Genomic DNA, 12886 nt, shown 5'->3' on the forward strand with positions numbered 1-12886 from the left:
TTCCTCCATTTTATGTTTGTTTATTGTTTTTCAATAAATACTCATTAAAGTGCAAATCATAACAGCCACATCATGCAGTGCATAACAAGAAAAATCCAAACCCCAAACAGACAGGGACGCACGCACGCACACACACACACACACACACACACACACACAGGGGTATTTAAAGTTACAGTAATCATAACAACCCCACCACAGATGGACAGAGCAGAGCTTGGCTGAGGAACATACTCACTTTGGTACGACACAGACGGTGTGTATTTGATCAGGCGCTGTGGCATTTCTGTTTCCAGCTCTAAACAGATTAGAGATTACATGACGAACGTGCCACTGATAGTTGCATACAGTTGTAATGTTTTGGTACTACAGTACGTTTTCCGCTGACAGTAAATACTGGTTATATCAGAGGAGTTTTTAAAATAGCTGGACCTCAACCTCGACAGTATTTTGTGTTGTTGTCATGAGCAGCAGTATCAGAAATGAATGCATAATGATCCTGATGTGACCAAAGGAGCGCACCACACAGAAGACAGCAATAGTAAAGTGTAGAGAGGACTGACAGAGGAACACAGATTAGTGTTTACAAATGAGTGTGTGCATGTAGTTGCATGTATGTTGCAGCAGGGGGCAGAGTTTTCCCCTTCTGACATCAAAGTGTACTCAGCAGTGTATACACACTGTCCCAGACAGAGAGGGCCGTCCCACACAGAACCAGAGGATGTGTCATGACAGGCCTCAGCAGTTTCACTGTTTCAACCGAAAACCTTCATGATGCTCTCATAAGGCAAAAATCAAAAGCTGTTGACTGTTGTGTGGCTAAATTCAACTTCATTCATTCATCGTCTACCGCTTTATCCATTTAAGGGTCGCGGGGGGTCGCTGGAGCCAATCCCAGCTAACATTGGGCGAGAGGCGGGGTACACCCTGGACAGGTCGCCAGCCTATCACAGGGCCTAAATTCAACTTGAGCGACATAAAATAATAAACAAACCGTGAAATAAATAACCATGAATGAATACACAACAACTATACATGAACCAATAAATTGTGAAATAATGAAAAAATGTAACCGCCACCCATTGTTATGAAATGCCATTTCTATGTGTAATAGTTTTTCTTCCTGGCGCCTGCCTCCTTGCCCCATAGCCAATCACATACTCCCAGGCCCAAAAAATCAAAAACATTTCATAAAAGTTAGCTGAGGTGAAGCACGGTGTTAAATTCTTTCAACATATATTACTTAATTTCAATAAAGTATTGTACTGATTCATGTTATATATTTCCTAATGTCTCATTTACACTATTACATGTCCTTTCATAGACACCAGTCTAAAGTAGATTAGATTATAGTCCCCATCCTCTGGTATACTGACAAGAAAGCAAACAGTCCAGAACTCTCTATCAAGAGAGCAGACCCACCAGAGCTGTGCGATAGGACCATATATAATATTATTTGATGTTAGAACAACATATTCCACAGTTTCTTATCATGTGGTATCTTTGCTTTTTTCTGTGCCACAAAATGGCACTTTATGGTTTTATCGTGTGGGCAAAGCTGTGTTCTTCCACACAGCTGTGGGGCTTCGACAGTGACACTAGAAGTGGTGCTGAGCTCCTCAGCCCCTCGCCCCTCCCCTGTAGGGCCAGGACAGTGACGGAGAGATGAAAGCTTAAAATAAACTAACTGAAAAAAGACAGACATGAAGAAAAAACTGGAGATTCACATCATCATGCAAAAAACAAACAAAAAAAACAGCCAAAACAAAAGGATGAGCTTGTATCTAAGAGAGGGACTACTTCTGTCTCATCGATGTGGTTTGGGTTTTTAGCACGGCACATGATATGGGAGGAGGTAACAGCTTTGTTTTGCATATTACATCTGCAAAGATGTGGCCCCAGTTTCAGCCCACATACAGATTTTATGAGTTGGCGCTGCTAACACGCCACCCATAAGAAACAGGCCTTTCCATGTGGTCATTTTATAAAAACTTTAGAATCGACAGAAGATGGGTAGGTGTGAGCAGTGCTAGCTTCCACTTAACATTAAGTCAGAGAAAGATTTAGAAAAAATATCCAGTGACAACAGCAACACACAAGTGCTATGCTACTCTGGTATGACTGACAGGACAATGAAGAACATTTATAAAAGTAATCACACCGTGACATTTAGGAACCACAGACAACAGGTACAGTAAAGTTTGTGCATCAACACAAAGTGTGTGACACAAATTTGCGAACTGCTGGCCTCAGCGAATGAGTGTGTAAGTGCAGACTGACAGGACGACAACAGCTGAACATAAGATACTCACACACAGAACACAGCTCCGACAGCTACAGTACGACGGCAGCGTGTTTTGTTCCTTGTCTCTTTGTTCCCTCATTCACACTTTACAACAACTCCACTGATCTCATACACCACTGCAAAGTTCCACCTAACACACCAGGTCACAAAGAAAACATGGCTAACGTGTGACACACACCACCCATCTGATTACACACAAATACACACACACACACACTGGCTAATGCACACACTCCGCATACAGGTACATATGCACAGAATCAGTGTGTTGCATTCTTTAAGGCAACTGGAGAGAGGTTTGTGTGGCTCATACTGTCCCGCGGCAGACACACACCACTTCACATGGGTTCATCATCTTACTCTTTCCCTCCCGCTCTATTATCATCACCGCATTACTTTTTCATATACAGTACGGCCACTTAACTAGTCTCAATTTCTGTAAAGAAGACATCCAATGCACGTAATAATCTTGTGGAAAAGAACAGCAGTGATACAGTATGTATCTATGAAACACACTGAGATAGTACATCGCTATTCAAAAATAAAATATAAAACAAATATAACATATTTGTGAAAACTCATGTGAGATAGTGTGTGTCTGTCTTCAGCACCAAATGCTGCACACAGTCAGTGCTATGTCACATATTGTCCTTCTACCATCCTGCTCTCTCGCTAGGTTCATTGATCACCTACAATCATCTCAAAATCAGGATTAAACTCTGTCGATGCGGCGCTTAAACAATATTACTACAGTGGCTAAAAAACAATCTCTAAAAAATAAATATGGTTCTTATATCTAAATAATAATATTATTTTTTCTGATGTATAAAGTGTAATTTTTGGTATGCCTCTGTCAACATTTTCAGCTACGTAATATGATGAAATATTAATATAATATACATGGCTAACAAAAGCTGTTTCTTTACAAACCATATAATATAAACGTTCCTGCAGACACAGTTGTAACAACCAGTGTCCTCATTAAAAGCAAAACTGACCTTCGATAAGTTTCTAGAGCAAACTCGTGGTTTAACAGCTGTTAATAGATTGAGGGTGTTTTGTGGGAGGCGTGACAGTGAACATGATGTCCCAATACGGCTGTGAACTGTGACCTCTCACCTCTCACTTTACTGGCCTCCGCTCGTTCACAGATTCCAGTCCTCGGATCAGCTGAGGCCCGGTGTTTATACACCAAGACTCTGAACCCAAGGACTGTGTCAAGACAAGAAAAAAAAAAAAAGGTGATTCGTCTGCCAAAGGCCTCCTTCTCTCTCCTTCATCTGAGTGGAACACCACATCCCATCGCTTTTCACCCTTACAGTCCCACACAAGTGGAACAGAGATGAAGAGGAGACAGAAGGAGGAAGTCCTTGCACACATCCGACACTCCCTACATCCAGAAATGGCTTAAAAACCCCACTGACATCCAGATTACAGCAAGGTGACGAGTGGTCGGGCCTCAGCGTGCGAGTGTGGTGATCAGACTGGCACACATCTCGAAGAAGTCCATGGTGTGAGATCCCTGGCGTGGGGTGAGCAGAGGGGAGCTGCCGGACAGTGATCCTGGGAGGGAGGAGCTGAGCTGGGGAAGGTCGATGGCGGGGCTCGCAGAGTCGATGCTCAGTCTGGGTCTGTGGAGACCGGCCGTGGAGCCCGACCGCTGGGGAGTGGACGAACCCGACTTAAAGCCCACCGCCTCCATGATGTCATCTGGGCATGGTGGAGGAAAACAGTGTCAGCATTCAACAGAGGAGCAGATGAAGTGAAGGTTTAATTAAGTTTATACATACACTTAAGGAACATAGAAGGAATTTTGATTATGTGTTTTACTTAGGATTTTACTTTATGATTATGAAATAAATGTAGTTTTAAAAAACAAAATCTATACAATTAATTGTTGATTAACAAACAAAAACAGTGTCAAAGTTACTTTAATGTTCATAGAAATTTAAACATTTTAAATGAAACTTTAATACACTCTATAGCCATGCTAGTAGCTCTGTGAGACTGCAATGTTTTGAGCTAAATGCTAATCTCTTCAAATGTTCCACTTTGTCAGGAGAGAAGTGCCAGAGCATGATGGACAAAGCCCAAACCAAAGCGATGCAATCAACATTATTCCCAAAGGTTGGTTGGTTGCAGAGGATTTCCTCCAACATCAAAGTGCTATTTTCTCAAAATGCAACTCCTCTCACCCAACCATGGGTGGAAAGTTTCTATGCTCAAGATGGCTATGGCCTGCAAGAAGCTGCAGCTGGAACCCCTCTGCTGGTGAAGACACATGGTGGTTGCTGTCCACTCAGACAAATTGTTCAGGCTGCTACAGGACGAAACACTGTGACTCTGAGATACTGTACCTGCTGATGATGCAGCCGGGCTCCAAATTCTGCTAACTCCATTATACTGGTGAGTTCTACCCCCAAGTGTTTCACCAGAGGGAGGCAACGTGGCAGAGACTCGTCACTCCACATACTACTAGTGTATCTTTTGAGACATATCATCTTTGGTTTTAAACCAATCCTTACAATAAAGTTTTATTGTTTAATCGAATGTCCATTTCAGGTATCGATTCTATATTCGGATTGCATCAAAACCCAGGTGATTTTGTATTTTATGATAATTCTGTTGATCACTGACCATCTATGCTCTTGAAGTCGAGGAGGTAGGATCTGCTGTCCACCTGGTAGAGCTGCAGGCTCATTTTCACCAGGTTGCCCGTCACTGGATTCTTCCTCCGCACTCGGAGATGGTACGGGTTCACCACCTACAACACACAATAACAGAGGATCTAGTTTGTATGGAGAAATATGTGTGTACTCTACTGTATATGCAAGTATGTGACAAATCCTTTTACCTTCCAGTCAAAGTTGAGTTGTCTCATTGCCCTGTACACTTCAGCCATGATATCGTAGGGTCGACTTTGACTTCTGATACCGAGGTGCCACTTGGCCTTCTTAACCGCCAGAGGTTTGGGCCGGGTGGTGTTGAGAGCATCCAGAGGACAACGAGACTTGGGGCTGTCAGCCAGCAGGGGAGGCATCCTCTCCGGGTGGGGTTTGACTCCGGGGGGCAGCGGCATGCCCTCTTCTATGAAGGAGCCCTGGGGAGGACTGGAGGCCAAGTAGAACTCGCTGGCCTGGGTCATGATGCGCCGGTTGTCTATGATAAGGTGATAGGCCACGGCGAGCTGATCCTGGATGGACAGAAAAGATAATTCACTGCCAGATCAAGGTCAGCAGTAACTTAAGAAAACTCTATTTTAGGTAATTTCTTATAGATATGTTTAGGATTCGTCAAGTCTGTTTTAAAACCATATTGTTGTGCCCGTATACAACACCAAAAAAAAAACTGAATTGAAATTTATTGAGTTTAGATCTTTCTCATTATTTCTATCCACACTCTCCATATCGGCCCTGAAGCTTTTTCTACTATGCTGAAAAGAAATTATCATAGTTTTAAGTTTATTTGTGGTATTATTTGACTCAGCTTAAAAAGTCAAAGATTAAGATTATGAATGTGACTTCATTAGTGTACCTGTGGGTCTCCACTGTAAAGGCTGGACATGACCTCAGACTCAGTGCATTCGAACTTCTCACACACTTCTCTGACGGCCTCCTCATCCAGGACAGTGGCGTCATATGAAGGGTCTTCCGGAAACAGGTAGCCTGGCAGGTCCTGCTTAAACCACTCATGCTCCCTGACAGAGGACAGGATCAGTGGACGATTGGTCAAACAACACTGCCTTCAGGTATCATGCTTAAACCTATTGTTGATTTTATTAATTTCAAGATGACCCAGTGTGTGTGTGTGTGTGTGTGTATTGTGAGTACCTGATGTCTTTGATGGTGGCTCTCTTCAGGGGGTCAACCTGTAGCATGAGCATCAGCAGCGAAGCCACGGAGCGGGTCAGGTACTCTGGCATGTAGAAGACGCCTCCTCTGATCTTCTTGAACAGCGTGGGTACGTGCTCGTCATCAAAGGGCAGAGTGCCGCACAGCAGCGCGTACAGGATCACGCCAGAGCTCCAGATGTCCACCTCTGGGCCTGCGTAGAGTCTGACAGAGAGGGAAAAAGACCAACTCACAATATGTAACTCTTACAGGTTTGTTTTTAACCTTGGTTATTTAGGACTTTGTTTATAATACAAAATGATATAATTGTAAGCAGATATAAAGCCACTTTCCTGGCCCTAGGTGTCTAATCATGTATTTGGCAACAACTAGAATTACTATGAAAGCATCATAACACAAAAAACTGTATTCATTAAACCCATCTTCAGAAGTTCTGAACACATTTAAACACAGTTTTTGTTTATATACTCATAAACGCTTAATAGCAGGTGCTAAAAGTGTTACTCAGAAACACAACCACACACACCCACACACACTCACACTCACCTTCCTGAGATGACCTCTGGAGCAGCATAGTTGGGTGATCCACAACTTGTCCGTAAAAACTCCCCATCTGACATCATGTTTGACAGACCTGTTGGCCGATCAAAAGAGAAGCACACGTTAACATCTCCCGGTCTTTACTCTGACAGCGACGCACTTCTGAGGAAACAATCCTCGAGCATATTATTGCTATTGATCCTTTGATAAACACACGGGTTAAACTGAGCGCAGCCCAACACAGGGAGGGTAAGAGTTATATGATATCTTTATCCTCCTTTACACGCCAAGACTCTAAGCTCTGAACACAAAGCTCGTCTAATTGGATGAGCCTGCCAGGGCCTTGGCCAAACGCTGCACACCAGACGCTCTGTGATGTGCTGACCTTCTCTTTATATTTTATCCCTGTTCCCTTAACACTCCCTCTCTCTCCGCTCACCAGTGTGTCTCAGCCAAAACACTTCTCCTGCCGCACCCCAACGATTCCTTCCCTATCAGATGACACTGGGCCTCGAGGCTTCCTGCCAGACTTGATATGAGACCTGGCCGTTGCTAGGGGACTTCTCTCCACCCCAAACCCACACCCTGCTGGCTACAAGGACCCTCCTGTGTGTTTTTGAAAATATTTCTCACTTTCATGCGGAGGCACAGTCTCCCAACCAATCAGCTAACACAATTATGCGGAAACCAACTGAAAAGAAAGAGATTCATTCCCATTTAGAAATGAGGTTAGCAGGTGCTTGATGGTGATTTCACACTTAAGTATGAATAAGTGTATAATTATGATGAGTCACTTGGCTCTAATCAGACTCCAATTAACTTGGTTTATTCCAATTATCTCTCTCACAAACTCTGCCTCTGTATGTTTCTTATTCCCCCTTGAACATATTAATTCATGTTCTATTACACTTTCTCTCTTATTAATTTTTGTTCCTCCCTCCAGCTATGAGTGTGTGTGTGTGTGTGTGTGTGTGTGTGTGTGTGTGTGTGTTGGGAATCCTACCAAAGTCCGCAATCTTGGCGTTCTTGCTGGCGTCCAGCAGGACATTCTCAGGTTTGAGGTCTCTGTGGACCACCATGTGCCGGTGGCAGTAGTCTACAGCCGAGATGATCTGCTGGAAAAGTCGGCGAGCTTCTGAGTCTTCCACCTGAAAGATGGAATATGAACAGACATGACTGGATTACAACTTCACTGGGTATTTCTTTGATAAAAATATGTGTAACTATGTATATGTGAGACACAGCGTTACAGAAAAAAATCATGCAGAACCAAGCCTTTGGCACAGATGTGGGAAGAACGGTGGATAATTAAGTCATGTGCTGTGCTGTTCAGAACAAATCTATGATGTTCACTGTTGGTCATTAAGTTTCAATGGATCAGCGCCCAGATAAAGTTCAGGTAGGATTATTAGACTACTAATAATAACCCGAAAAGGAATGAATGTTGATGCTGGTTGCGGAAAGGCTGACGATAAACTGGATTGCTGGCTTGAATTTGAAGGAGTAGGCAGAGTAGGAAAAGTGGGAAAGGGTAATATGTAATTACTAGAACGTTCGCGGAAAACGTTGAGTATTTCTGAAAGTAAGAAAGTTTTGAAAAGGTTGGATACAAGCCTGAATGTTGATGGGGACTCAATATCACACAATAATGAAATATCTTACCCGTCCATGTTTGCAGATGTAGTCAAACAGCTCACCTCCAGACACATACTCCATAACCATGAAGAAATCTGTGGGTGTACTTATCACCTGGTACCTGAAACACAAACATTTGTGCTGACTCACTGTACATTCATTACAAATATTGAATGTATTAACCAAAAACACCATAACAACACAAATGTCAATCTGTAAATCTCTGAACCTAAATTTACTTCAAAACAAACACTGCATAAAAGCACAGAAACATATAAACAGAGAGGTGAGGCTAAGCTGTGCTGGCAATACTATTACAAAGCTCATGTTTATAAAAATGCAGGCTCATCTCATGAATGGTTGCTCGTGGGAGACTTGAGTCTTCATCACAATCTACTTCATTCCTCTAGCCCGGTGACGCACAACATGGCTGCATCCGGGGCAGACATAAACCCAAATCAATCACCAGGTCTTATATATATACATATACTTTCTCCGAAATCGAAACAGTGACAACACCTGTGGGAAGTGTTTAGCACATTTGGTTTAACTAATGATTTTACAAGCCAGCTTTTCTGACTTTCTACCTGAGGCTCTCTGAGCAGAGTGTGTGTAGCAGTATAATATGTGTGCGTTTGCGTTTATGTATGTATACGTCTGTGGCAAAGTGGTCCACAGCGCTCCAGCTCATGACCTGAGAGCTGACATATCTGCCATAGCTTACCGTGTGAGGGTGGACTAACCCTCACCCTGAACTAAAAATAACACAGAGATTGTTGAGAGGAGAGACATGAACTGACAAGGAGAAAGGCCAGGGAGACAGAAGGACAGAGAGAAAAGGAAGACACGGTAGAAGCAAAAAACAAAAGAAGCCAAGGCATCTGGATTTGCACAAGGATTTAACCATGCACCATCCTAACTGGAGATGTGTACTGACCATAAAAGATTTCTTTATCTACTTTAAAGCCTGTGTGTTTTGGTATGTTTGTGTGCTCTGCCTCCTGGGACTCCAATGGGCATGCTCAGTACAGTGCAGCTGTAGTAAACAAACAGGAACAAGAAAAGCAGGCCACAACACAGAGGCAGCATGACACAGCAAAAGGCCCACGACACAACAGCCACTAAATAAACAGATCTCCGTTATCTCCCTAGTCTGTCAGTACATGAGAATCATAACTCTGACAGAGAGATGCGTCGTCTCTCTGCACGTACAGCTTGATGATGTGTGGGTGTCGGAACAGCTTGAGATTCTGGATCTCGCGTTTGATCTTCCCCACGACATCGAGGCTGCGGATCTTCTGTCTGTTCAGGATCTTCACAGCCACTTTGTGGCCCGTCAACTGGTGCTCTCCGACTAAACACGGGGGGAAACAAGATATGAAGCAGATACAGAACACAGATGATAACAAAAACAAACACGCTTAGGCAGTTAGACCCAAGGCAGCAGTGAGTCTGAGAGATGTACTAAAGTGTCACGCTTTGATTTGTAGACCCATTGTAGGCTTGAACATACCAGTGAATGAATTGTGTTTTAATTACGTTTTTTGCAACTATTGCAACTATATACCAGTGTCATTATTCCTACTCACAGCTAATGCAACTTACACACAAATGTTATGACATTTTTTTTTTTATTATTCAATAACATGATTTCCCTCATAAAAAACAACAACAACAACAAACGTACGCTCGTTTTACAAACCCAGCCATGGTTTCAGGTGGGCTAACCTCCCCGCGCAGGACACGGGCGGGGTGAGCGAGGTGGAGTTAGAGCTCACAAGGTCACGCAGAGTGGCTGAAAACTATTCAAGATCACCGCGTCCGGGACAACGGCCGTCGTATGCTTCTCTGGCGACAGGACTTCACCGACGGACACTCACCAGGCGAACCCCCGGTTAGCCACCAGAGAACCTACCCGACTAGCTACAGCGTCTTTAGAAACACCGTGTCAGGTGAAACGTTGCGCTCTCACGGCGGACTGCTGAGAGGGGCAAAGAAACAACACGACCCCTCCACGACGTCACGTGTAAAGATAAGGCCGCTGCGGTGTCTGCCTCCAGGTGACTACACCTGGCGGAGCTGATGACAGTAGACGCGCGCTCCTGCGAAAAGAATTTGACTTTCAAGCGGCCGCATTCACAGAACACATGTACGCTTCAAATCCCTCCTGTCGCTAGCGTTAGCTCGCGCAGCTACGCAGACTGCTCACCGGCCGCCGGGAAGTTCAGCACAGTCCGCGGGGGGCGGGGGTCGGGGCGGGGGGCACTTGGTCTTACTCCGAGTGAAACGCACAAACGTTCACATGCAGCTCGGCACGACTCGATAACATCACTTAACTCTTCACTTTCCCGAACGTCCCCACTCCGAGCGTGTCGCCGAGGATGTAATGGCCGATCTTTACCCTGCCTTCGTGTTTCTGTTGCTGCCGCTCTGCCATCTTCTCCGTTACCGACGGCTGGGCTCGCGCGGCGAGGTGCGTGTGCTGCCTACTTGTGGGGCGCACGGAGGGGCGGGGCACGTCGCTCGTCTCTGCTGTTGGGAAGGGGAGAAGCGCCGCCAGGGACCGGACGGTGTTAAATGCATACGATCAGGTGAAAGGTGAATATTTGTAAAAACGTAGATATTTTTTTTCTGAAGGCCAAATGGCTTGTAAACTTGTCAACTTGTCAAATAACGTACCACCAAAGACATAACAATTACAATAATCATAATAATATTTATATGAATAATATGTCCTCGTCTGTCAATGCTTGTCAGTGTCTCAGGCCCTAATAACAATAAGAAGAAGAATAAGAAGAATACGAATAAGAATAAGCATAAGAAAATAATAAAACTAATAAGAAGAATAGGTCTATAGGTCATGTAAGACTGCTCCTTAAGGTAGCAGCTCTTATTTGGAAAATGGTGGATGAAATTTTAACAGGATGTGTATGGCTGAGTTTCTATTTATTTAAATAATTTGGATCTTATTGGTGAAATCAATGGAAACGACCTGCGTCGAACAAAATGGAGGTGAGTTGTTCACATGTAGCCACTAGATGGCAGTGTAAGTTTAACGTTCTTGTAAGCAGCAGGACTCTTGGACGCCGTCCTGCTCCTGTCTTTTGTTTAGGAATTGGAAAATGTTTGAGGAGCTTGTGCTTAAACTTTTCTACTGCAAAATTATTACTGTTTTTGAAATGCAAACTTTAAATTAGATGAAAATGTTTGTCCACGTGCTTTCCAACGTTCATCACATTACCATCAAGATATCTTAATAGTATGATGAATTATAAACGTCAACATATTGTTTAGGACCAGGTAGAGTAGACCTTTATATATAATCATAAGTACAATATAGCATGTAATGGATCATTTCATTTATTTCAAACATATTTCTTCAGGAATATTTATACCGAAATGCATAAAGCGTTTACTTTTACACATTTCCTGGATATTTTGAGCTAATTGATTTAATTGTGTTCAGGATTCAAAAAGAGAGGGAGAAAACCCCACCACATATGTGATAATCCCTCAGCATCGCCGTCACTCCAGTGCGCCTGTCGTGTCGTGCGCAACCACTGGGGGCGCAGTATACTCCGCGCTGCCATGTCCCCCCTACTCGTCCCAGTCTGAGAAAGTTTCCATGCTGGGATGTAGTTGGTCACCCACTGCTAGGTTTGAGAAGAGGGCTGAGCCTTTCAAGCTGCTGGGGGAAGTTGAAGAGAGCAGGGGGAGGAGGAGAAGAAGGATTGATATAACAAGAGCGGCTCTCGGTGCGCAGCGCAACTCACTCCAAGTCTTTGAACCGAGATCGATAAAGGGGAGCGGGCTTTCCATTCATTTCGAGTGCGAGCGACTTTTCCTCCTTGAGTCCGTGGCGCGGGTCCGTTCACCACGTTGTCTTCATTGATACATTTCTTGACATTTTCCTCACAACTGAACTACGAGACAACGAGACCGCAGCGCATCTGCAACTTTTTGGAGACCTCCGAGTGGGGAAGTTTGTTTCCAGTTGCATGACATTTCTGTAAAGGACTTGAGAGCCTGTCAGAGTTCCTCCACGCACCGCGTGGTGTGGCATTTCGAGCTGAAACGGGGAGTTCTCAAATGCAAAAGTACATGTATGAGAAAGCTATGGCACAAGAGACAAGGAACGGAGGAGCCTCTACGTTAAATAACAACAACGGTGTTGACAACAGTAAGAAGAAAGTGTTAATCGCACTCGACGTCTTCTGTCTTCTACTTGGTAAGTCTATGAATAAGTTTAGTCTATGTAGGCTTTTTTATTTTATATTTTGATCTGTTTATTTACATCACATCAGCTGATGCGGACTTCATGCAAATGGTCAGACACTTTGAATAAACGGATTATTTGTAATTGTAGGTAATAAAAGCCTTATCGTTGAAACAGTACAACGACCTACCTGTAAGCACTACTTATTTTAACCTGCAGCATGTCCTTATTATCCACAACATCACAAGCACGGATCATAACACACTCGCCACACACACTATTTCAGGCTTCCATATAGTACACCGATTGTATACCATGTGATCCCACAATGAAACAATA

At 43.8% G+C, this 12886-nt stretch overlaps 2 protein-coding genes across 5 annotated transcripts in view; one reads left to right on the forward strand and one right to left on the reverse strand.

Annotated features, from left to right (window-relative positions):
* Positions 1-4: 4 nt before the first annotated feature.
* prkaa2 (protein kinase, AMP-activated, alpha 2 catalytic subunit) lies at positions 5-10860 on the reverse strand. Of its 3 annotated transcripts, none has more exons than XM_035648540.2 (10): positions 10669-10860; positions 9544-9685; positions 8359-8452; positions 7700-7844; positions 6703-6790; positions 6136-6360; positions 5840-6002; positions 5160-5498; positions 4943-5069; positions 5-4015 (listed from the first exon to the last, which is right to left on the reverse strand). In XM_035648540.2, exons 1-10 carry the CDS (start codon positions 10766-10768, stop codon positions 3765-3767), a joined length of 1674 nt encoding a protein of 557 aa, XP_035504433.1. In that variant the 5' UTR covers positions 10769-10860; the 3' UTR covers positions 5-3764. The 3 variants fall into 3 exon arrangements, with proteins under 3 accessions (XP_035504433.1, XP_035504434.1, XP_035504435.1); XM_035648541.2 differs by having other exon boundaries at positions 10733-10842; XM_035648542.2 differs by lacking the exon at positions 10669-10860 and adding an exon at positions 10019-10619.
* Positions 10815-12886, forward strand: part of plpp3 (phospholipid phosphatase 3) — a 31931-nt gene continuing 29859 nt past the window's right edge. For both annotated transcript variants that reach the window (XM_035648545.2, XM_035648543.2), the window contains exon 1: positions 10815-12559. In XM_035648545.2, coding sequence (XP_035504438.1) covers positions 12421-12559 — 139 coding nt within the window. In that variant the 5' untranslated portion in view covers positions 10815-12420. The remainder of the gene's footprint in view (positions 12560-12886) is intronic.

Source organism: Scophthalmus maximus, chromosome 13 (assembly GCF_022379125.1).
Source record: "Scophthalmus maximus strain ysfricsl-2021 chromosome 13, ASM2237912v1, whole genome shotgun sequence".
Lineage (NCBI taxonomy): Eukaryota > Metazoa > Chordata > Actinopteri > Pleuronectiformes > Scophthalmidae > Scophthalmus > Scophthalmus maximus.